This window comes from Salvelinus namaycush, unplaced genomic scaffold, assembly GCF_016432855.1.
Source record: "Salvelinus namaycush isolate Seneca unplaced genomic scaffold, SaNama_1.0 Scaffold1089, whole genome shotgun sequence".
NCBI classification, from domain to species: Eukaryota; Metazoa; Chordata; class Actinopteri; order Salmoniformes; family Salmonidae; genus Salvelinus; species Salvelinus namaycush.
In genome coordinates this window covers 19715-46726 of record NW_024057774.1, presented here as the reverse complement: position 1 = coordinate 46726, position 27012 = coordinate 19715, and the positions used below count along the sequence as shown (strand labels likewise).

Below are 27012 nucleotides of genomic sequence, written 5' to 3'. Positions count from 1 at the left end.
CAATTATCTGAGCTTATTATCCCATAGAAGCGTGGTGTCACAAAGAGCTCATCTTTATAGAGCTGCCATGGAAACATTCACAACCCACTGAGGCGTAGGACACATTTGATGATCAGCTCATGAAGGAACCACCATCTCCCCATTTATCAGCATGTTACAAATGCTTTTAATGGATGCCTCCTTCTTATGGCTCAAATATGTTTTTTTTTGTTTTTTTTTAATGAAAGAGGACTGAAGATAGAAGAGCCAGCATGACAATCACATTTGTAACCGTTTCTCTGTGTGAAATTTCAATTAATGCAGTCAGCGAAGCTTGAAGAACATATGGTTTTATTTTCACCTGTTCTGGCGGTGCAAAGCAGTGTATCAAGTGAAATCTTGAATAATTTCAGAATAGAAGCTATCAGCTGTTTTTTTTTACCCTACCTTGACAAAGTAATTAACAGTTTACCATTGCAGGTATATTAGGCTACCATAGGCACCACAGACGTATAGCAACATGACTTCACTTCAGGTGATTTTGCCTTACCCCTATCAACAAACGTTTAGCTTAACATACTGTAATACTTTAATTACACCGGGCTTTTAAAGCATGATACTCTAGTCGACGTGCATGATAAAGTAGAGGCTGTGCCCCATTGCTGTGCCCCATGCCCCTATGGCAGGTTGTCTCATATTTACAGAGAGCAGTTCAGTGGTACGCTTGAATGGATCTAGCCTGGACTAAGATCTGTTTGTGCTGTCTCGCCAAACCCTATGGCCAAGAAAGCACAAACAGATCTGGAACCAGGCTAAGATTAAGATCAAGATTACTTTATTGGTCAATTGCACACAAGGTCCAACTGAAACTTCGGACTTTAACCAACCCCTCCAAAAGAAACACATACATGTACAGGTTTTGGAGCGGTGCAGGGGCTGCCACACTGGGTGTCCGGGGAGATGTTGTTGAGAGGGGTCAAGAGCACAACGGCAGGTAATGCATCTAGGATTTGAAACCAGCAACCTTCCGGTTGCCAGCTCACTTCCAGAAAGATTTGTCCTATCAGACCCGGGATTCAAACCAGCAACCTTGCAGCCACTGGCCCGCCTCTAACCACTAGGCTACCTGCCGCACCAGGCTGTATTGGATCCTGACAGGCGGGCAAATTGACAGAGGGCAGCGCTGGTATCATATCACTGTGGGTTGTTTGATACCCTAGAAGCTCTCATCCATTGGTGGTCCTTCCAGCTCATGCAGGTATATGCCCAGCCAGTGGTTTTTAGAAATCAATAGCCAAGGGCTATCAGGTGAGATACAGCACAAATATTGTCTAGTCATCCACACTGGATACAGTACATCATTTATACAGAAGGAAGTCCTCATACAGTAATTAGTAAATAGGCTAGTAATAAAGTAGGCATACGTCATCAATAAATCATCAATAGACCATGTCATGTTATTTGTTCTCAAATAATGAAAAGTAGCAAACACTTTTTAAAATAATGAAAACACTAAAGCAACAACTTTAAAAAATAAATGAAAACATTTATTAAAAAAAGAAATTGGTTTAAAACGGAGCATTCCTTACCATTTTATTTTGACGCTCTCAAGCAACCAGTCGCCTAATCGACAGTTGTGCGCTCGATGGGTTCCCTCATGGTCTAGTCTTCCAAAAGCACGCTGCCTTATTCACGAACAAAAGGCACCTTGTGTGGGAAAAGTTGATAAACTCCTCCATGTCCGTTAGGCTATTTCTAATATCCCCAAGATGATTCCATAGACGAAGGTAGGCTACAAAAACACGCGAGCAAACTTTGACATTTTAGAAAGAAAAGTTTAGAAATAAAAATTATATCTCAAAACGTCCACACGAAAAATAAAGGGGGGAAAATCCGATCAATAATGAGATTAAATAAACTGGGGAAGATATATGTAACAAACTAAAAAAACGTATTAACGGTTGAATAATAATTATTTTACATCTCTAATCCCAACTAAAGGGCAAGAACTTCAACCGTGACCGAGTGTGCCGATCTTCCTCTAAAAATGGACACTGTAGTCACATGTGGAGAGGTTGGCCCCTCACCCATCGCTGTTTTTACATAGCCGAATTATAGAGGGCCACTCTTTCTCGGTCTCGCTCGCTTTCGCCTCCCTCGCTCCATCTTTCCCTCTCTCAATTCAATTCAGAGGGCTTTATTGGCATGATAAACATATGTTTACATTGCCAAAGCAAGTGAAATAGATACAAGTTAAATAAACAATCAGAAATGACAGTAAACATTACACTCACAGTAAACATGTATTTCTCTATCAACGTAAATGTGCAAAGACCCATTTAAAACAAATTTGATTTCCAAAGAGTCATAAGCAAGTTGAAACTGAAAGATATGCTATCCTAAAAAGTTGACTTGCAAAGGTTGCAGCACTTTTTGGTGGATGAAGATGTGCCGCCACCTGTTGGAATTAATTTTACACGTCTTTAGAATCTCTAGAAATAAAAAAAACGACCGAAGAACTACAAGTCACATAATTTCACTGAAATTCGTCCCTTGATTATGACGACATCGGTCAGAACGTTCACGAAACTGCGTCATATTACGTCAGTGAAGTGCGCACTTATCTCAAGGAAGGTGAACAGAACTCTAGCTACACGCTTGGTATGTAATATATAGCGATTTGACTTGTCTTTTAAACATTGTAAGTAGGATTACTGTGTTTTATTGTTGACATGATCAATCAATGTCTATTTGTAGCAACGCGTTCAAGGAGGAAACGAGGTTAACTTGTCAACTCGATATGATTCACAACAGCGATTAGCTACTATAGCGAGCAAGCTGCTAAATTAACTGACGTACGCAATGGTTACAAAACAAGGAACATTCTCTGCCAAATTCAATAAAATATATATTTTTTATGACTATGAAAGATAGTTTTGGTACTTTTGTGTTCATGACCTTGGTTATTTAATTTAAATTTTCCAAGCTTTGGGATTCTGTAGTTAGCTAATGTTAGCTAACATACTGTGTTATGAAAACCAGAATGATCAGCTTGTAAGCTAGCTATGTTTATCACTCGCCTTTGTATACTGAACAAAAATATAAAAGCAACAATTAAAAGATTTTACTGGGTTACAGTTCTTATAAGGAAATCAGTTAATTTAAATAAATAAATTGGGCCCTGATCTAATGATTTCAAGTTTCTGGGCAGGGGCACAGCCATTGGTGGGCATGGGCCCACCCACTAGGGAGCCAGGCCCAGTCAATCAGAATTAGTTTTTCCATAAAAAAGGGCATTATTACAGACAGAAATACTCCTTAGTTTCTTCAGCTGTTTGGGTGGCTGGTCTCAGACAATCCTGCAGGTGAAGAAGCCGGATGTGGAGGTCCTGGGCCGGCGTGGTTACATGTAGTCGGCGGTTTTGAGGCTGGTTGGACTACTGACAAATTCTGTAAAACGATTTTGGATGCGGCTTATGGTAGAGAAATTAACATTACATTCTCTGGCAACAGATCTTGTGGATATTCCTGCAGTCATGTCAATTGCACGCTCCCTCAACTTGAGACATCTGTGGCATTGTGTTGTGTGACAAAACTGCACATTTTAGAGAGGCCTTTTGTCCCCAGCACAAGATATGCCTGTAATGATCATGCTGTTTAATCATCTTCTTGATATGGAGAACAATGGAGAAATGGAGAACTGCTCACTAACAGGGATGTAACCAAATTTGAGCACCAAATTTGAGAGAAGTAAGCATTTTTGTGCATATGGAACATTTCTGGGATCTTTTTTTAAAGCTCATTAAACATGGGAACAACACTTTACATGTTGTTTATATTTTGTTCCCTATAGAAAACGAGCTAGTGGCCTGACAATGACTGTGATAGCAAAGATTTTTTATAACTAACCCAAGATAGACCAGAAACTGTCGTTTCCAATGGGAGCAAATTAATCATAGTTTTGGAAATGAACTGTATGGAGATCAAATATTTCATTGATGAGAAAATTCCGTCCACTGGGCATCCTCTCATCACCATATTTGGTATTGAGTGGAAACGCCAACTGGATGCTTCATATTTACACATCCTTTAAAATATCTGTCTCATTGTTCTATCTGTGGTGATACCTCTGGTTCACAGTCTGAGATTATTGGCATATATTTGTCTGGAAAATTTCTTCTCACAAGCTCTACAAGCCACAATGTTGAATACAATTATATTTTAACTTACTTTACCGGTTGTCTGTGCGGTTGCTCCTTTTGCAGGTTGGGATGTGAGACAGTATATCCACAGGAAAGTTTAATTACAAACTTTTCAGAGCGCTGGTATTGAGTTAATATTTCTATCAACTGAGGCCTGTGCAGAACCATGTATTCACATGGACGAACTCTGCAAGCAAAGACCTACAGTATAGAGACAGGCAGAGACTGCTTTTTCAATAGAAATCCCAGATCAGATGGCGACGTTCATTAGCTCATACGCAGAAACGTCATCGGCCCGCGCCAAACTGCGGATGTGTAGGCCGTCAAATCAAAGGCACGCCTTCGATTTAAAGTTGTTTTTGAAGAAAATGAAAACGTGTCAGTTTGTCACTTTCACGAGGTTGAAGTAATAACATGTTCAAGTACTGAAGACATTGGCTCCGATGTAGGTTGTGCCTTTTTAGATTGAGAAAGTTAACAACTAAGGAAGAATTGTTCACTTCTCTCGTTGACTTCTCAAACCCCGGCCTGGCCTGCTTGGTCTGTTTCGCAAGTGTTCCCGGAAGTCTTGTGACGTTGCTACAAGTATCCATGCTTCTCCTGCCTGTATTTTCAAGTATCCATGCTTCTCCTGACCCCATTTTCAAGTATCCATGCTTCTCCTGCCTGTATTTTCAAGTATCCATGCTTCTCCTGCCTGTATTTTCAAGTATCCATGCTTCTCCTGACCCCTATTTTCAAGTATACATGCTTCTCCTGACCCCTATTTTCAAGTATCCATGCTTCTCCTGCCCGTATTTTCAAGTATCCATGCTTCTCCTGACCCCATTTTCAAGTATCCATGCTTCTCCTGCCCATATTTTCAAGTATCCATGCTTCTCCTGACCCCATTTTCAAGTATCCATGCTTCTCCTGCCCTTATTTTCAAGTATCCATGCTTCTCCTGCCTGTATTTAAGTATCCATGCTTCTCCTGCCTGTATTTTCAAGTATCCATGCTTCTCCTGACCCCATTTTCAAGTATCCATGCTTCTCCTGCCTGTATTTTCAAGTATCCATGCTTCTCCTGCCTGTATTTTCAAGTATCCATGCTTCTCCTGCCCCTATTTTCAAGTATCCATGCTTCTCCTGCCCCTATTTTCAAGTATCCATGCTTCTCCTGCCTGTATTTTCATATTGTGCTCATGCTTCAGGTGATAGAAATGTGAACTCACTACCAGCGCTTTGAAAAGTTGACGTAATTATACTTTCCTGTAGAGATATTATATCACATTCCTAAAAAGGAAAGTAAGTTAAAATATATTATGTTTTTGACATTCTGGCTTGCTGAGGTCGTGAGAGGAAACTTTCCTGATCCAAACGCTCATTAATGCCCGACGTAGAAATCAATGCAATTCAACATTTGGTTTTCAAGTTAGTGAGCTAAAGTTAGCTGCTTTTAGCCACACGGTTGTATTTACATAGACAAGCGGTGCTCCCTATTGTATTGGGTTGCACAAAAACAGTCAGTGTGAAGCCAGATATTAAATACAATTCAATCAACTTACTGTGCTGGTGGGCAGGACAGTTGGTCATTATGACGGGGAATTTGAGACAAAATATCTAAAGAAACGTTTCCAAACGTGTATCTGTTGTAGACTGTGTCTGTTGTAGACCCATTTCCTCTCTGCTTACCTCATGCTTCAGGTGATAGAAATTGGACTGTTTTCCGATTGTAATTCCAGAGCTTCATCATGACCATGTTGGTGAGGCTAGCATGCCTGCGCAGTCTCCCTGTGTCCGGGCTGCGTCCTATGTTGACCCAGGGCTCTCCAGCCCTGAGGAGCTCCACCCTGAAGAGCTGCCCGCCCCTCCTCAAGGTCCACCAGGTAACACATCAGGGATGGGCTTTTGACATTGTTGGACTGTTCCAGCACTCACATTTTTACTAAAATTAAACAAGACATTTTTAGAACACAAGGCCTGCACTGGGGAAAACATATGTGCACATTTATCTATATGCCAACAGTTTGTAAAAATGCCTTGTTGATCATAACCAGTACAGACAACACATCCTAATTGCTAAATTGCCTCATATTTAAGCAATAAAAGACAAGTACAATTTGTTAATTTATTGAAACCGTAATATCAACTGGTTAAATTGTATTGTGGAACAACAATATTCAAAAAGGCAGCAATCTCAGAAGTGGCGCTTGCTTGTAGAAGCCTATGGCTGTGCAATGGTATTGTTTTGTTCATTTACCAGACGATATGCTCTTATTTCTCGAGGCCTTATCAGTCAAGACACCTATTTTATAGTAAAAAACATTGTAATATAACAGAATAAAATATAACAGAATAGTGTGACGTCATCTCACATCTGGAACAGTTACTCAGTGATCATTTGAAACGGGGATCAATTTGGTAAATATATTTTTTTTAAATTCAGGGTTACAAAACACAATTGTTCTTTTCGATATACAGCCGTTCAATGTAGTTTATTCCACCTGCACTTTGGAATTTTCTAAATGGATTAGCAATTCCACATTGAGCACTGCATGGGGGTGAATTACGGCTACGACATCTGTTTGGTGAGTAGGCCTAGGCTTAATGATTCTGATTTTAAAATACGCTCTTTATAAATCTAATGTTTTGGCGTATTTTCAGTGTGAAAGCTGTCTATGTTTACCCCTGGCCTAGGCTATAACCCTGCTATTCAATCCTGTTCATCCTGTTACCTACGCACTGCAGGAGTTTGTTCCAACTAGGCACCACACCTTTTATTTATTATTTAACCTTTATTTAACGAGGCAAGTCAGTTAAGAACAAATTCTTATTTACAATGACTGCCAAACCCGGACAACGCTGGGCCGATTGTGTGCCGCCCTATTGGACTCCCAATCAATTGATCAGTTCAGTGATTCCCTGAATGAAACACAAGGTCTTCCAGGTCAGTGAAAGGCCAGGGGGGGACTAGCAGTTCACAAAGTAGGGTCATCACTAGTTACCACAGCCACAAAGTCATAAACCCCGCCTATTTCTACAATTTGACAACCTAACCCTAGACCATAACCGCACTGCTAACCTTATGTCTAACCCTAACGAAGACCAAAAGCACTTATTTTTTTTAATGAATTTTTACTATATAGCCAATTTGGACTTTGTGGCTGTGGTAACTAGTGACAACCACAAAGTAGCCTGAGAGGAAAATAGACTGGACGCACTTATTACCAACCTGCAGGTCGTTGCTGGAACACATATTTCCCTACTTCAGTCAACCAGTCCAGTTTGAGTTTGTGATAAGGATGTTGACATTTATTTAGCTTGTGGATCAATTAAATGTTTCGATCAAATGTATTTTTTTAATTTAATTTTTAATTAATATTTAACAAATATCAACAAACAAAAGAGGAATAGTCACATGCAAACAAGCATACATACAAACTATTTACATGGCCAGGAATCCTACACAAACAAATCATATTCATTAATAATACAAGTTTTAATAGCCTTTTAGTTTTTCATTTTAGTTAAAGTAGTGCCATATTGTTTAAATTAATTTATAAAGTGAAAAAAGTTAGGTTTTGAATTAGACCATTTGCATTTGTGAATATGAAATTTACCTAGTATTATTAGCAGTTTAATTAAATATACTACATCTTTATCTATGTCAGAATTTCTGAAATAAATCATTATATCAAAACCATTAAATAGTACAACCGGTCCTGTTTTTTTTGTAACAAAATTCTGTATGTTAATCCAAAATATTGTACTATAAATACAGGCAAAAAACAAATGCAAAATGGTCTCCTTCTCCATTCCACAGAAATCACATTAGTCAGCTTGAATCTTTCCAAGACATGTTTCACTGGATACATTCTATGTAACATTTTAAATGAAAATGTATTATTTAAAAATGTGTTTATGAAGCCCTTTTTACATCAGATGTCACAAAGTGCTGTACAGAAACTCAGCCTAAAACCCCAAACGACAAGCAATGCAGATGTAGAATCAATTAGAGGGAAACACAGTTGAATGAGTGAGACACCGAGTGGAAAGGGAATTTAGGGAGAAGAACTGTGGGATGCTTGACTTGGTTTTATTTTTTTTAGTTTTGTCCCGCAAATGTACGTGTACCAATGGAACGCTAGAGTCAAAATAATTTATTTCTTTATCAAATAGTTTTGCAGTATTTAAAGAACAAAATGGATCTCTGGTTAAAGATTTAGTTTGGATGTCTATTCGGGTACACAATTACTCTTCCCCATCCCTAACACACACACACACACACACATACACACACACACACACACATACATACATACATACACACATACACACATACACACATGCATACATACATACTTGCTTAAGCCTCATCAGGTACAGTCATCTCTGACAGAGAAGTTGAATAAGACACACTTTACCAGTCAGAGCTCAAAACTGCGACCAAAACACTTTCATTTGACTTGGCAGTGCGACACTCCTTTTTTTGGTCGCTAGGTTGCCAATTATTATTTATTTATTTTAATTTTTTGTTCTGGACACAGTACTTTTTGGTTCACAATTAGATTTTTTTTAATCAAGGTTTATTCAAACAGCAATGGGTATGCAAACCAGATATTCCAAAATGTTGGTCCAAAGTGAATCTTCAGTCATCACACGCTGTTCAAGTGCACGTTTCTAAAGGCTTTTGTTAGCAGTCGATGCTACTCTTCAATAACACAAACCCCAAAGCAAATCAAGGGGAGGAAAATAGGTTTATTCAAAGAGGATAAATCAAAGATGTTATGCTGAGAAGTAGATGGTCATTCTCCCCTGTCCTCAGTGATTCTCTCCAGTGGTTCTCTCCACAGAACAAAGTGGAGACAGAATGTAGTTTTATAATCCAGCCCTAGCCTGTGTTTGACCAATTAGAATTCCTTGCAATAAAACTGGCCAAATACCAAGGATCCTATTTCAGAAGACATATCCCTCCCATGTCTCTGAACCATTGATCAATAATTACAGATAAAACACTATTTCCCTTCATCGGTATTACTCTATTGACCTCTCGTCCTTTTGACCTCTCGTCTTCTGTCTCTGTGTATTTATCTTCAACATATTCTTGCACTTTTTCCCCAAAAACCGTCCCAATTAAATGTTGACTGCAAAGTACGTCTACCTGGCAGAATGATATCCTGATGACTTGTATCAATTCTGCAGCATTGGTTTTCCAAACTCTGCCATCACATGTAGCCTACATTTGTACAGTACAAAAACACTGCTAGCCAAATACAACAGTCTCAAATCAAAAATGTATTGTTTACGTGCTTGGTAAACAACAGGTGTAGACTAGCAGTGAAATGGTTACTGACGGGTCCTTACCAATAATACAGATAGACATAAAATAGAGAAATAAGTCATAAGATAACAAAGTTAATAATAAACACTAGATTAATTAATTACACTACATGAAGACACACGGTTGGAATTGATTGAGCCATACAGAACAACTCTGTCTGTATGTAGTTGCTATATATCTGAGTTTTCTCTGAGAGGGGAGATGAAGAGAGATCAGGCTCTCTGTAGCTGGTGGCTCCCTGCCCTGGTTTGTTATGCTGCTGATTTACTCCTTGGTTACCTACTTCTCCAGGTCCAAATGTTTTGGCCCCAAAGCGTGATGGTTTCTATAGCTACTTCACACACATTTCCATTCAGTCACAATGTTGGCACAGCCTCAATGAGATCTTGAATCTCTCCTAAGGCGGCAAGTATTTGGATATGTAAGTCGCCTAAGGCGGCAAATATTTGGATATGTCAGTCAGTGTAGCTTGTTTTGGAGGTGTGTGTTTTTCATATTTTCTCTGATATTGTCTCTGTCACGTGTTGGCACCCTCCAATGCCCCCTTCTTTGCCTCAGGGTCTTTAGCATGTCATGTTTCAGCTGGCATGTCTCAGGGTCTTTAGTATGTCATGTTTCAGCTGGCATGTCTCAGGGTCTTTAGTATGTCATGTTTCAGCTGGCATGTCTCAGGGTCTTTAGTATGTCATGTTTCAGCTGGCATGTCTCAGGGTCTTTAGTATGTCATGTTTCAGCTGGCATGTCTCAGGGTCTTTAGTATGTCATGTTTCAGCTGGCATGTCTCAGGGTCTTTAGTATGTCATGTTTCAGCTGGCATGTCTCAGGGTCTTTAGTATGTCATGTTTCAGCTGGCATGTCTCAGGGTCTTTAGTATGTCATGTTTCAGCTGGCATGTCTCAGGGTCTTTAGCATGTCATGTTTCAGCTGGCATGTCTCAGGGTCTTTAGTATGTCATGTTTCAGCTGGCATGTCTCAGGGTCTCTAGTATGTCATGTTTCAGCTGGCATGTCTCAGGGTCTTTAGCATGTCATGTTTCAGCTGGCATGTCTCAGGGTCTTTAGCATGTCATGTTTCTCGAATCTTTGACAACTTTTACTCACCACCTGGGGGCGGCCCGTTAGGAAGTCCAGGATCCAGTTGCAGAGGGAGGTGTTAAGTCCCAGGGTCCTTAGTTTAGTCATGAGCATGGAGGGTACAATGGTGTTGAAAGCTCGGCTATAGTCAATGAACAGCACTCTCGCATATGTGTTCCTTTTGTCCAGGTGGGAGAGGTCAGTGTGAAGTGCGATAGAGATTGTGTTAGCTGTGGATTTGTTGGGGTGGTATGCAAATTAAAGTGGGTCCGGGATGATGGTGTTGATGTGAGCCATGACCAGCCTTTCAAAGCATTTCATGGCTACAGATTTGAGTGCTACAGGATGATAGTCATTTAGACAGGTTACCTTGGCATTCTTGGGCACAGGGACTATGGTGGTCTGCTTGAAACATGTTGGTATTACAGACTGGGTCAGGGAGAGGTTGAAAATGTCAGTGAAGACACTTGCTAGCTGGTCAGCGCTTGCTCTGAGTACGAGTCCTGGTAATCTGAATGTTAACCTGTTTAAAGGTCTCACATCAGCTACGTAGAGCATGATCACACAGTCCGGAACAGCTTGTACTCTCATGCATGATTCAGTGTTGCTTGCCTCGAAGCAAGCATAGAAGGTTTTTAGCTTGTCCGGTAGGCTTGCGTCAATGGGCAGCTCGCCGCTGGGTTTCATTTTGTAATCTGTGATAGATTGCTAACTCTGCCACATCCGTCGAGCATCAGAGCAGGCGTAGTAGGATTCGATCTTAGTCCTGTGTTGAAGCTTTGCCTGTTTGATGGCTCGTCGGAGTATGTACTGGAATTTCTTATAAGCATTAGTGTCCCATTCCTAGATAGCAGCCATCGATTACAGCTCTAGCCTGTAATCCATGGCTGCTGTTTGGGATATGTACATACAGTACCTTGCAAAAGTATTTACCCCCCTTGGTGTTTTTCCTATTTTGTGGCACTACAACCTGTAATTTAAATACATTATTATTTGGATTTCATGTAATGGACATACACAAAATAGTCCAAATTGGTGAAGTGAAATGAAAAAAAAAAAAGCTTGTTTAAATATTTTTTTGAAAAGTGGTGCGTGTGTATGTATTCACCCCCTTTGCTATGAAGCCCCTAAATAAGATCTGGTGCAACCAATTACCTTCAGAAGTCACATAATTAGTTAGATTGCATACAGGTGGACTTTAAGTGTCAGATGATCTGTCACATGATCTCAGTATATATACACCTGTTCTGAAAGGCCCCAGAGTCTGCAACACCACTAAGGTCAGGGACAAAGTTGTGGAGAAGTACAGGGCTGGGCTAGGCTATTAAAAAAAATCCTAAACTTTGAACATCCCACGGAGCACCATTAAATCCATTATTAAAATATGGAAGGAATATGGCACCACAACAAACCTGCCAAGAGAGGGCCGCCCACCAAAACTCACGGACCAGGCAAGGAGGGCATTAATCAGAGAGGCAACAAAGAGACCAAAAATAACCCTGAAGGAACTGCAAAGCTCCACAGCGGAGATTGGAGTATATGTGCATAGGACCACTTTTAAGCCGTACACTCCACAGAGCTGGGCTTTATGGAAGAGTGTCCAGAAAAAAATAACCGCACATGTTTGGTGTTTGCCAAAAGACATGTGGGAGACTATCCAAAAATATGGAAGAAGGTACTCTGGTCAGATGAGACTAAAATTGAGTTTTTTTGGCCATCGAGGAAACACTGTGTCTGGCGCAAACCCAACACCTCTCATCACCCCGAGAACACCATCCCCACAGTGAAGCATGGTGGTGGCAGCATTATGCTGTGGGGATGTTTTTCATCTGCAGGGACTGGGAAGCTTGTCAGAATTGAAGGAATGATGAATGGTGCTAAATACAGAGAAATTCTTGAGGGAAACCTGTTTGTCTTCAAGAGATTTGAGACTGGGACGGGGGAAACATTTTAAATATCTTGGAATGGCGTAGTCAAAGCCCAGACTTCAATCCATTTGAGAATCTGTGGTATGACTTAAAGATTGCTGTACATCAGCGGAACTCATCCATCTTGAAGGAGCTGGAGCAGTTTTGCCTTGAAGAATGGGCAAAAATCCCTGTGGCTAGATGTGCCAGGCTTATAGAGACATACCCCAAGAGACTTGGAGCTGTATTTGCTGCAAAAGGTGTCTCTATAAACTATTGACAAATTGTAGACCTCCACAAGTCTGGTTCATCCTTGGGAGCAATTTCCAAACTCCTGAAGGTATCACGTTCATCTGTACAAACAATAGTACGCAAGTATAAACACCATGGGACCACACAGCCGTCATACCGCTCAGGAAGGAGACGCGTTCTGTCTCCTAGAGATGAACGTACTTTGGTGCGAAAAGTGCAAATCAGTCCCAGAACAACAGCAATGGACCTTGTGAAGATGCTGGAGGAAACGGGTACAAAAGTATCTGTTTTCACAGTAAAACAAGTCCTATATCGACATAACCTTAAATGCCGCTCAGCAAGGAAGAAGCCACTACTCCAAAACCGGCATAAAAAAGCCAGACTACGGTTTGCAGCTGCACATGGGGACAAAGGTTGTACTTTTTGGAGAAATGTGGTCTGGTCTGATGAAACAATAATGGAACTGTTTGGAATGACCATCGTTATGTTGGGAGGAAAAAGGGGGATGCTTGCAAGCCGAAGAACATCATCCCAACCGTGAAGCATGGGGGTGGCAGCATCATGTTGTGGGGGTGCTTTGCTGTAGGAGGGTCTGGTGCATTTCACAAAATAGATGGCATCTTGAAGGGAAATTATGTGGATATATTGAAGCAACATCTCAAGACATCAGTCAGGAAGTTAAAGCTTGGTCGCAAATGGGTCCTATATAAACTTTGTGGGCAGAACTGAAAAGGTGTGTGTGAGCAAGGAGGCCTACAAACCTGACTCAGTTACACCAGCTCTGTCAGGAGGAATGGGCAAAAACTCACCCAACTTATTGTGGGAAGCTTGTGGAAGGCTACCTGAAACATTTTACCCAAGTTAACCAATTTAAAGGCAATGCTACCAAATACTAATTGAGTGTATGTAAACTTCTGACTCACTGGGAATGTGATGAAAGAAATAAAAGCTGAAATAAATCATTCTCTACTATTATTCTGACATTTCACATTCTTAAAATAAAGTGATGATCCTAACTGACCTAAGACAGGGAATTTTTACTAGGATTAAATGTCAGGAATTGTGAAAAACTGAGTTTAAATGTATTTGGCGAAGGTGTATGTAAACTTCCGACTTCAACTGTATTAATGAAGCCGGTGACTGATGTGGAAATCTGATGTCCAGAAGCTCTTTTCGGTCATAGGAAACGCTGTATAAAAAAGTTTCAATCAAAGCCCCCAAAAAATACACAAAATGGAAGAATCGGTCAAGAGCCTGTAATTCGATCAAGAGCCTGTAAACTGTAAGCCACTATCCATTGCAGCGCTGTTTTCTTGCTAGGCTCGCAATTGAACTAAAGGGCAACTACATCTGCCAAATATATATATATATATATATATATATATATAGTTCCCAGACCTCCAAAAGTGGTCTCCTGATGTGTTTTAAGCATTGTTGACTTAGAACATCCATTGTTTTTAGTTTTTCTCTAAAAAGTGGGATTTGAGAGTGAAAACCTGAAAAAACTAGGAAACCTTGAAAACCTTGAAAAACTAAACTGGTGGAACTAAATTTACCCAAAAAATAAAACTGATTTTATAGGGCCCTACATCTGTAGACTGACTGTTCAAAATTGCTAACAATAACACCCTTTTCGAGATGGTTCTAAACAGTCAATGTAAACATGATATTTCCAAGTTGAAATGTAATTGTTTGTGTGTGTGGATAGGCTACTTGCTCAGCCTGCAAATTAAAGATGTGCACATCATCTGCTTTCTGTGCCGGTATTCTTTTAATTCAGGACAGTAGTTTTCCGTTGGTACTGGCGCGGTGTGCCACTGGCAAATTTACCTGAATGCCAAGCCCTGCAAGGTCATGCTAATTAAAGTTGGCTAGTCATTATTAACCTGGTTCTGTATGGAATGCAGGCACATTATGGGACACAGGTAATGACTAGAGCCGTGCCAGTACAGCTGATGATGATGATGATAAATGGATCAGTTTTAGACAATAGTGAATGCATTACGGGGGGGGGGTTCTACTAAGCTAACATATGGCGTTGTTTTAACATGGTCATACCATGGATCATTTAGTTATTTACATTGAGTTTTAGGACCCTTAAGATATGAAAAAAAGATATATAATATATATTTTATTATTATATTTTTTTTTTGTCATTTAATTATTTTCAATGTATTTATTATGGTAATAAGATTTCTGCAGGGCTACGGACATCGACTTGTTTTTCTTTGAAAGACCCTACCTGTGGACAATTTGTATGTCTTCAATTGTAGGTCAACATGCCGTAATAATAACTGCTTATGTGTTATATTTAAGCTTTATTTTCCTCTTTCATCAGGGCTATTCCACCAAATCCAGATTTGGTTTCCGTCGTGGGAAAACGGCCAAGGACCAGCTCCAACAGGCCGCGTTCGAGCCAGCGACTGATACTGCCATCAGAAGTGAATATATTGACTTACTAAACCACTTTTAAATAAATGTCAGCTCGCAACACAAACGTCTGCTTGCTAGGGGGGGGCAGGAGAATGATGGACCTGTCATGTAAACATAGCTGAAGGAAACACAGGCCCATCTCACACCCCTCACAGTTACATCAGGAAGTCAGTACCTTGTGCCGGTCAGCAGCAGGTTTTACCTGCTGTATGTGTGCTATTTATTCCCTCACAGTGGATTCCATGGGCAGGATGTTCCTGGCTGGAGGGGCTGCTGTAGGCCTGGGAGCTCTGTGCTACTACGGACTAGGCATGTCCAATGAGATCGGTGCCATCGAGAGGGCTGTGTAAGTGCTGATGCTTCCATTGGTAGTGTGTGTTGTACTGGTATTATCCCATGGTAGTGTGTGTGTGTTGTACTGGTATTATCCCATGGTAGTGTGTGTGTGTGTTGTACTGGTATTATCCCATGGTAGTGTGTGTGTGTTGTACTGGTATTATCCCATGGTAGTGTGTGTGTGTTGTACTGGTATTATCCCATGGTAGTGTGTGTGTGTGTTGTACTGGTATTATAACATGGTAGTGTGTGTTGTACTGGTATTATCACATGGTAGTGTGTGTGTGTTGTACTGGTATTATCACATGGTAGTGTGTGTGTGTGTTGTACTGGTATTATCCCATGGTAGTGTGTGTTGTACTGGTATTATCACATGGTAGTGTGTGTGTGTTGTACTGGTATTATAACATGGTAGTGTGTGTGTGTGTTGTACTGGTATTATCACATGGTAGTGTGTGTGTGTTGTACTGGTATTATCCCATGGTAGTGTGTGTGTGTGTTGTACTGGTATTATCCCATGGTAGTGTGTGTGTGTGTTGTACTGGTATTATCACATGGTAGTGTGTGTGTTGTACTGGTATTATCACATGGTAGTGTGTGTGTGTGTTGTACTGGTATCAAGTACATATGTCATTGTTATTACTGCAGCTATTTCTGTGTAGTTCCATAGGTTTCACCACAACTCAAACGAAAGTGTTACTTTATCTGTGTCGAAAATGGCACCCTATTCCCTACAGAGTGCACTCACTCAGAGCACTTATGATTCCTGGTTGAGTATAGTGCCCTATGTTGGGAACAGGGTGCATATTGTGCAGGTATATCAACTAGAGGTCAACCGATTATGATTTTTCAACACCGATACCGATTATTGGAGGACCCAAAACAGCCGATACCGATTAATCAGCAGATTTTTTAAATAAAATCTATATAGTCTCAAATAAATAATGAAACATGTTCAATTTGGTTTAAATAATGCAAAAACAAAGTGTTGGAGAAGAAAGTAAAAGTGCAATATGTGCCATGTAAGAAAGCTAACGTTTAAGTTCCTTGCTCAGAACATGAGAACATAGGAAAGCTGGTGGCTCCTTTTAACATGAGTCTTCAATATTCCCAGGTAAGAAGTTTTAGGTTGTAGTTATTATAGGAATTATAGGACTATTTCTCTCTCTACCATTTGTATTTCATATACCTTTGACTATTGGATGTTCTAATAGGTACTTTAGTATTGCCAGCCTAATCTCGGGAGTTGATAGGCTTGAAGTCATAAACAGCGCAATGCTTGAAGCACAGCGAAGAGCTGCTGGCAAACACAGTAAAGTGCTGTTTGAATGAACGCTTACGAGCCTGCTGCTGTCTACCACCGCTCAGTCAGACTGCTCTATCAAATATCAAATCATAGACTTAATTAGAATATAATAAACACACAGAAATACGAGCCTTAGGTCATTAATATGGTCGAATCCGGAAACTATAGTTTTGAAAACAAAATGTTTATTCTTTCAGTGAAATACGGAACCGTTCCGTATTTTATCTAACGGGTGGCATCCATAAGTCTAAATATTGCTGTTAGATTGCACAACCTTCAATGTTATGTCATAATTCCGTGGAAATTCTGGCAAATTAGTTCGCAACGAGCCAGTCGGCCCAAACTGCTGCATATACTCTGACCCTGCGTGCAGTAATCGCAAGAGAAGTGACACAATTTCCCTAGTTTAATATTGCCTGCTAACCTGAATTTCTTTTAACTAAATATGCAGGTTTAAAAAAATATATACTTCTGTGTATTGATTTTCAGAAAGGCATTGATGTTTATAGTTAGGTACGATTGTGCTTTTTTCGCTTATGTGCTTTTGTTAAATCATCCCCCTTTGGCGAAGTTGGCTGTCTTTGTTAGGAGGAAATAGTCTTCACACAGTTCGCAACGAGCTAGGACGGCCCAAACTGCTGCATATAGCCTGACTCTGTTGCACAGAACGCAAGAGAAGTGACACAATTTCCCTAGTTAAAAGAGATTCATTTTAGCAGGCAATATTAACTACATATGCAGGTTTAAAAATATATACTTGTGTATTGATTTTAAGAAAGGCTTTGATGTTTATGGTTAGGTACACGTTGGTGCAACGACAGTCCTTTTTTCGCGAATGCGCACCGCATCGATTATATGCAACGCAGGACACGCTAGATAAACTAGTAATATCATCAACCATGTGTAGTTAACTAGTGATTATGTGAAGATTGATTGTTTTTTATAAGATGCGTTTAATGCTAGCCAGCAACTTACCTTGGCTCCTTGCTGCACTCGCGTAACAGGTAGTCAGCCTGCCACGCAGTCTCCTCGGAGTGCAATGTAATCGGCCATGATCGGTGTCCAAAAATGCAAGATACCGATTGTTATGAAAACTTGAAATTGGCCCTAGTTAATCGGCCATTCCGATTAATCGGTCGACCTCTAATATCAACACGTGTTGTCCTCTGTAAATGTTTATTTTCCCTGTGTCTCCTCCAGTATCTGGCCCCAGTACGTGAAGGACAGGATCCACTCGACCTACATGTACTTTGCAGGCAGTGTGGGGATGACAGCTCTGTCAGCTGTAGCCGTCAGCAGGACCCCGGCCCTCATGGGTGTCATGATGAGAGGATCCTGGCTGGTAATTCACATTGTATTATTTCACCTGGATTTAACCAGTCAAGACAGCTTGTATTATTTCACCTGGATTTAACCAGTCAAGACAGCTTGTATTATTTCACCTGGATTTAACCAGTCAAGGCAGCTTGTATTATTTCACCTGGATTTAACCAGTCAAGACAGCTTGTATTATTTCACCTGGATTTAACCAGTCAAGGCAGCTTGTATTATTTCACCTGGATTTAACCAGTCAAGACAGCTTGTATTATTTCACCTGGATTTAACCAGTCAAGACAGCTTGTATTATTTCACCTGGATTTAACCAGTCAAGGCAGCTTGTATTATTTCACCTGGATTTAACCAGTCAAGACAGCTTGTATTATTTCAGCACCGCAGATATTGAGATGAGAGAGATGCAAGACTTCACTCTCACACAGTTACACAAAGATCTGCCATTTGCATAGATTTAGCTTTACGCTGTTACAGCAGGGTAGCCAAGGGACCAAAACAGCAGAGAAGCTGTTACAGCGGGGTAGCCAAGGGACCAAAACAGCAGAGAAGCTGTTACAGCAGGGTAGCCAAGGGACCAAAACAGCAGAGAAGCTGTTACAGCGGGGTAGCCAAGGGACCAAAACAGCAGAGAAGCTGTTACAGCGGGGTAGCCAAGGGACCAAAACAGCAGAGAAGCTGTTACAGCAGGGTAGCCACGGGACCAAAACAGCAGAGAAGCTGTTACAGCAGGGTAGCCAAGGGATCAAAACAGCAGAGAAGCTGTTACAGCGGGGTAGCCAAGGGACCAAAACAGCAGAGAAGCTGTTTAGCGGGGTAGCCACGGGACCAAAACAGCAGAGAAGCTGTTACAGCGGGGTAGCCAAGGGATCAAAACAGCAGAGAAGCTGTTACAGCGGGGTAGCCAAGGGACCAAAACAGCAGAGAAGCTGTTACAGCGGGGTAGCCAAGGGACCAAAACAGCAGAGAAGTTGAGCCTCACGCTTCAACGCTTTTAGTTGTTGTGAAAATTGACCCACTATGCTGTTTACTTTCTGCATCTACGTCATATCGCTGAGTTTACCTTCAAGGAAATATTAGTATTTATGATGACGATTGCCACTGGGCCAGTGACTAATGACTACAAATATATCTGCATCCACAGAATGTTATTAACCCTTAAAAAGGAAAGTAGTGGTTTGAGGGCCCACCTAACCTCATTGTGTTGATACATCTGGTGCTGGTTTTCAAACCATTGTGTATGATTTCCAGACACTTTTCAATAGCCACTGTGGGTATTTTTGTTGTTGTTGAAATAATATAGACATTTGTCATTTTTTTCACCAGGCTATTGGCGCTACCTTTGCAGCCATGATTGGAGCAGGCATGCTGGTCAGATCTATCTCTTATGACCAGAGCCCAGGAGCCAAACATCTAGCCTGGATGCTACATGCAGGTGTTGGACTGCTTTACCTTCTCACTGTATCAAGCATTTGTCAATTGAAACGTCCCACTTGCTTATTCTCACCACTAGAGGGCAGTACTATCAAGGTTCAGAATACCCTGACTATGCAGCAGCAGTCGACTTGAATGGAACAGGGTTTTCTAGTACTTACTGACACTGGTGCTGTGCCTGTGAGAATATTCTGAGAAGACTGTTAAATACCAGATCTGTTTTCTTTAAATAGAACATCTTGTGATATATATATATATATATATATATATATATATATATATATATATATATATATATATATATATATATATAACCTCTTTATTTGGACCTCAGATGATAAATAGGCGTGTAGCTAAAATCTGGTGCTTTTTCATGTTTGATGTACGTACATGGTCCCTTTTTTAAACTAACCTAATAAATCAATCCATTTGTCCCTGTGTTTCCAGGTGTGATGGGAGCGGTCATAGCCCCCATGACTCTGCTAGGTGGGCCCCTGATGATGAGGGCAGCCTGGTACACAGCGGGCATTGTGGGGGGTCTGTCCACCGTGGCCATGTGTGCCCCCAGTGAGAAGTTCCTCAACATGGGAGGACCCCTAGCGGTGGGCTTCGGAGTCGTCTTTGCCTCCTCCATTGGTTAGTATCTTTAGATCAATATCCCTGGCTGTGGGTTTCACTGGTCTCCACCACCTCCATCGGTTAGTATCTTTAGATCAATAACCCTGGCTGTGGGTTTCACTGGTCTCCACCTCCTCCATCAGTTAGTATCCTTAGATCAATAACCCTGGCTGTGGGTTTCACTGGTCTCCACCACCTCCATCAGTTAGTATCTTTAGATCAATAACCCTGGCTGTGGGTTTCACTGGTCTCCACCACCTCCATCAGTTAGTATCTTTAGATCAATAACCCTGGCTGTGGGTTTCACTGGTCTCCACCACCTCCATCAGTTAGTATCTTTAGATCAATAACCCTGGCTGTGGGTTTCACTGGTCTCCACCACCTCCATCAGTTAGTGTCTTTAGATCAATAACCCTGGCTGTGGGTTTCACTGGTCTCCACCACCTCCATCAGTTAGTATCTTTAGATCAATATCCCTGGCTGTGGGTTTCACTGGTCTCCACCTCCTCTATCAGTTAGTGTCTTTAGATCAATAACCCTGGCTGTGGGTTTCACTGGTCTCCACCTCCTCTATCAGTTAGTATCTTTAGATCAATAACCCTGGCTGTGGGTTTCACTGGTCTCCACCACCTCCATCAGTTAGTATCTTTAGATCAATAACCCTGGCTATGGGTTTCACTGGTCTCCACCACCTCCATCAGTTAGTGTCTTTAGATCAATATCCCTGGCTGTGGGTTTCACTGGTCTCCACCACCTCCATCGGTTAGTATCTTTAGATCAATATCCCTGGCTGTGGGTTTCACTGGTCTCCACCACCTCCATCAGTTAGTATCTTTAGATCAATAACCCTGGCTATGGGTTTCACTGGTCTCCACCACCTCCATCAGTTAGTATCTTTAGATCAATAACCCTGGCTGTGGGTTTCACTGGTCTCCACCACCTCCATCAGTTAGTATCTTTAGATCAATATCCCTGGCTGTGGGTTTCACTGGTCTCCACCACCTCCATCGGTTAGTATCTTTAGATCAATAACCCTGGCTGTGGGTTTCACTGGTCTCCACCTCCTCTATCAGTTAGTGTCTTTAGATCAATAACCCTGGCTGTGGGTTTCACTGGTCTCCACCACCTCCATCAGTTAGTATCTTTAGATCAATATCCCTGGCTGTGGGTTTCACTGGTCTCCACCACCTCCATCAGTTAGTATCTTTAGATCAATAACCCTGGCTGTGGGTTTCACTGGTCTCCACCACCTCCATCAGTTAGTATCTTTAGATCAATAACCCTGGCTGTGGGTTTCACTGGTCTCCACCACCACCATCGGTTAGTAGGCATTTTATTATGGTCCACTCCACAAAGGAACATAAAATGCAGGGATGTAAACATCATACTTTTAGAGGACAACTAAATGGTTATTGCCTTTTTTAAAAGTGTTTATCAATGATAAACAACATGGTGGACAGACATCAATGAAGTCTATTGAACGGTAACCTTTTGTTCCATCAAACCCAGTGAATTGTTAGTGGAGTATTCAGAGTTCAGGAGTTTCTTCTTTTTCAAACAGCATTATTTAGGTTCTGGCTCTCTGCTGACAAACACCCTTGACACATCATTTCCCCTCAGTTATTAATTGAGCTTGAGGACATGGTGTTAATACAATGTCCTCTCCACTCTCTCTGTCCCCAGGCTCAATGTTCCTGCCCCCTACCTCAGCGATGGGAGCAGGCCTGTACTCCATCGCTATCTACGGAGGTCTGGTCCTCTTCAGCCTGTTCCTGCTCTACGACACCCAGAAGGTCATCAAGAGGGCGGAGACGTACCCCATGTACGGGATGCAGAAATACGACCCCATCAACTCGTAAGTGACGTCTGCAGAGTAATCTTTACTGTCTGATTTCTGTACCTTACTGTTCAAACAGATAGTCAACTAGTCCAGTTCTGTACCTTACTGTTTAAACAGATAGTCAACTAGTCCAGTTCTGTACCTTACTGTTTAAACAGATAGTCAACTAGTCCAGTTCTGTACCTTACTGTTTAAACAGATAGTCAACTAGTCCAGTTCTGTACCTTACTGTTTAAACAGATAGTCAACTAGTCCAGTTCTGTACCTTACTGTTTAAACAGACCGTCAACTAGTCCAGTTCTGTACCTTACTGTTTAAACAGATAGTCAACTAGTCCATTTATCCTGTTTATTTTTTATTTCTTTGTCCTGCTTTGATATATACTGAACAAAAATATAAACGCAACATGTAAAGTGTTGGTCCCATGTTTCATGAGCTGAACTAGAAGAGCCCCAACATCTTCCATACGTACAAAAATCTAATTACTCTAAAATGTTGTGCACAAGTTTGTTTTACATCCCTGTTAGTGAGCATTTCTCCTTTGCCAAGATAATCCATCCACCTGAGAGGTGTGGCATATCAAGAAGCTGATTAAACAGCTTGATCATTACACAGGTGCACCTTGTGCTGAGGATAATAAAAGGCCACTCTAAAATGTGGAGTTTTGTCACACAACACAATGCCACAGAGGTCTCAAGTTTTGAGGGAGTGTGCAATTGGCATAGTGACTGCAGGAATGCCCATCTGAGCTGTTGCCAGATAATTGAATGATAATTTCTCTACCATAAGCCACCTTCAATGTCGTTGGCAGTACGTCAGCATTGTTTCAGCATGATAATGTACAGCCCCATGTCACAAGGATCTGTACACAATTCCTGGAAGCTGAAAATGTCAGTTCTTCCATGGCCTGCATACTCACTAGACATGTCAACCATTGAGCATGTTTGGGATGCTCTGGATCAACGTGTACGACAGCTTGTTCCAGTTCCCGCCAATTTCCAGCAACTTCGCACAGCTATTGAAGAGGAATGGGACAATCTTCCACAGGCCACAATCAACAGCCTGATCAATTCTATGTGAAGGAGGTGTCACGCTGCATGAGGCAAATAGTGGTCACACCAGATAATGACTGGTTTTCTGATCCACACCCCTACCTTTTTTTAAGGTGTCTGTGACCAACAGATGCATATCTGTATTCCCAGTCATGTGAAATCCATAGATTAGGGCCTAATGAATTTATTTCAATTGACTGATTTTCCTTATATGAACTGTAACTCAGTAAAGTCTTTGAAATTGTTCCATGTCGCGTTTTATATTTTTGTTCAGTGTAGAATACCATTATGATGCAGTATAATACTATCAATACCATTATGATGCAGTATAATACTATTCATACCATTATGATGCTGTATAATACTGTCAATACCATTATGATGCTGTATAATACTGTCAATACCATTATGATGCTGTATAATACTGTCAATACCATTATGATGCTGTATAATACTGTCAATACCATTATGATGCTGTATAATACTGTCAATACCATTATGATGCTGTATAATACTGTCAATACCATTATGATGCTGTATAATACTGTCAATACCATTATGATGCTGTATAATACTGTCAATACCATTATGATGCTGTATAATACTATCAATACCATAATGATGCAGTATAATACTATCAATACCATTATGATGCAGTATAATACTATCAATACCATAATGATGCAGTATAATACTATCAATACCATAATGATGCAGTATAATACTGTCAATACCATTATGATGCAGTATAACACTCAATACCATTATGATGCAGTATAATACTGTCAATACCATCATGATGCAGTATAATACTGTCAATACCGTCATGATGCAGTATAATACTGTCAATACCGTCATGATGCAGTATAATACTGTCAATACCGTCATGATGCAGTATAATACTGTCAATACCGTCATGATGCAGTATAATACTGTCAATACCGTCATGATGCAGTATAATACTCTCGATACCGTCATGATGCTGTATAATACTCTCGATACCGTCATGATGCAGTATAATACTGTCAATACCGTCATGATGCAGTATAATACTGGCAATACCGTCATGATGCAGTATAATACTGGCAATACCGTCATGATGCAGTATAATACTGTCAATACCGTCATGATGCAGTATAATACTGTCAATACCGTCATGATGCAGTATAATACTGTCAATACCGTCATGATGCAGTATAATACTGTCAATACCGTCATGATGCAGTATAATACTGTCAATACCGTCATGATGCAGTATAATACTGTCAATACCGTCATGATGCAGTATAATACTGGCAATACCGTCATGATGCAGTATAATACTCGCAATACCGTCATGATGCAGTATAATACTCGCAATACCGTCATGATGCTGTATAATACTCTCAATACCGTCATGATGCTGTATAATACTCTCAATACCGTCATGATGCTGTATAATACTCTCAATACCGTCATGATGCTGTATAATACTCTCAATACCGTCATGATGCTGTATAATACTCTCAATACCGTCATGATGCTGTATAATACTGGCAATACCGTCATGATGCAGTATAATACTGGCAATACCGTCATGATGCAGTATAATACTGGCAATACCGTCATGATGCAGTATAATACTGGCAATACCGTCATGATGCAGTATAATACTGGCAATACCGTCATGATGCAGTATAATACTCTCAATACCGTCATGATGCTGTATAATACTCTCAATACCGTCATGATGCAGTATAATACTGTCAATACCGTCATGATGCAGTATAATACTGTCAATACCGTCATGATGCAGTATAATACTGGCAATACCGTCATGATGCAGTATAATACTCTCAATACCGTCATGATGCTGTATAATACTCTCGATACCGTCATGATGCTGTATAATACTCTCGATACCGTCATGATGCTGTATAATACTCTCCTAATGTACTAAATACATTATGAAACAGTATATTATTCTAAATACCATTGATACAGTATAAATCTGGCTTACTATACTCCTACTATACAGTATTATCCTACTATTTACCATTCTGATTCAGTATGATTTTATACTAAATACTATTGATACAGTATAATTCTGGCCTACTATACAGTAGAATACTGGCCTAGTGGTGTTTATCCTGTCTTGTATAGTGATATATGAAACTGACGGTTGGTGCTCTGTGGTGTTTATCCTGTCTTGTATAGTGATATATGAAACTGGCGGTTGGTGCTCTGTGGTGTTTATCCTGTCTTGTATAGTGATATATGAAACTGACGGTTGGTGCTCTGTGGTGTTTATCCTGTCTTGTATAGTGATATATGAAACTGACGGTTGGTGCTCTGTGGTGTTTATCCTGTCTTGTATAGTGATATATGAAACTGACGGTTGGTGCTCTGTGGTGTTTATCCTGTCTTGTATAGTGATATATGAAACTGACGATTGGTGCTCTGTGGTGTTTATCCTGTCTTGTATAGTGATATATGAAACTGACGATTGGTGCTCTGTGGTGTTTATCCTGTCTTGTATAGTGATATATGAAACTGACGATTGGTGCTCTGTGGTGTTTATCCTGTCTTGTATAGTGATATATGAAACTGACGGTTGGTGCTCTGTGGTGTTTATCCTGTCTTGTATAGTGATATATGAAACTGACGGTTGGTGCTCTGTGGTGTTTATCCTGTCTTGTATAGTGATATATGAAACTGACGATTGGTGCTCTGTGGTGTTTATCCTGTCTTGTATAGTGATATATGAAACTGACGATTGGTGCTCTGTGGTGTTTATCCTGTCTTGTATAGTGATATATGAAACTGACGGTTGGTGCTCTGTGGTGTTTATCCTGTCTTGTAGGTGCATGGGGATCTACATGGACACGCTGAACATCTTCATGAGGATGGTGATGATTCTGTCCGGCGGCGGAAACAGAAAGAAATAAAGACGTTCCAGTCTGACTTCCACGTTAAACCTTCAAACTTCCACAGAGTTGAACAACAACGATGTCTTCTACAATTAGCACCATACACCAGATGTTACATACTTTTAGTTTGAAAACCTATTTTCAACTCACACAATAATAAATCTGTTGCTTTTGTGTGAAGAAGAGGATTGCAATTTCCTAGAACATATTGCCACTCATCCTTGTAAAGGAGACAACTTGCTCTGTTCTATATTCAGAATGTTAAAAATATGCTTTTGTCTTGATTCTGAGGGAGGCATATTTAGAAGTCAGGATTGTTCATGGGGATATCTGTCAACATCACAGGTTGCCCCTCAGTCTCCTTCTCTAATTATTCCTTTATATTTTATATATATTTATTTTCACTTGAGGGGCGTGTTCCCATTCCTGACAAGCAAGACAAAGATGGGCAAACATCAGATATATCATCCCTCAACCTTGTACTTCTTCTAGCCTCCACACATACAATACGTGTGACTATGTACTTAACTCCTTGACAGAGACTGAACTTGGATGTGTTGTATCGGGCTGATCCTTGGATGGGTTGGGCTTTGACATGTTGTTTCTGTTAGAATGAAAGTGATTGAAAGTGATCTACGCTGTTCTGGTATCATTCAATAAAGTGAAAGAGAATACAGTTTGTGTATTTATGTTGAGTTATTTCATGAAAACAAAATGGACATTTTTGAAGCATATTGATCAGTGTTATTCTCTGAATAATTTGTGTGATACTGTCGAGGCTCGTCTTGACTGTTTTCAGTAACATCTTGGTCAGGAGAATCTCCACTAAGTAACAGGATGAGGAAAATAATCACGGTCACCTTTATTCACCATTTAAATGTACCAGGAGGAAAGACTAACCTGTCTGAGTAAAGATCACTGACAGCAGGAAAGACTAACCTGTCTGGATAAAGATCACTGACAGGAGGAAAAACTAACCTGTCTGGATAAAGATCACTGACAGCAGGAAAGACTAACCTG

The 27012-nt window shown here is 40.6% G+C and overlaps 1 protein-coding gene across 1 annotated transcript; it reads left to right on the top strand.

Moving 5' to 3' along the window:
• The first annotated feature begins 2548 nt into the window (after window positions 1-2548).
• On the top strand, window positions 2549-26668 carry LOC120035676 (growth hormone-inducible transmembrane protein-like). Its single transcript, XM_038982244.1, has 9 exons — window positions 2549-2640; window positions 5905-6048; window positions 15074-15176; window positions 15403-15514; window positions 18011-18152; window positions 19466-19574; window positions 20021-20209; window positions 21875-22046; window positions 25926-26668. The coding sequence occupies exons 2-9, from the start codon at window positions 5914-5916 to the stop codon at window positions 26008-26010; spliced, it is 1047 nt and encodes a 348-aa protein (XP_038838172.1). The 5' UTR covers window positions 2549-2640; window positions 5905-5913; the 3' UTR covers window positions 26011-26668.
• Window positions 26669-27012: the final 344 nt, after the last annotated feature.

Coding starts and splice junctions, on each gene's coding strand:
- LOC120035676 (XM_038982244.1), top strand. CDS start 5,914: ATGACCATGTTGGTGAGGCTAGCATGCCTGCGCAGTCTCCCTGTGTCC. Junction 18,153..19,465: donor TGATGAGAGGATCCTGGCTG/GTAATTCACATT, acceptor TTTTTTCACCAG/GCTATTGGCGCTACCTTTGC. Junction 20,210..21,874: donor CGTCTTTGCCTCCTCCATTG/GTTAGTATCTTT, acceptor CTCTGTCCCCAG/GCTCAATGTTCCTGCCCCCT.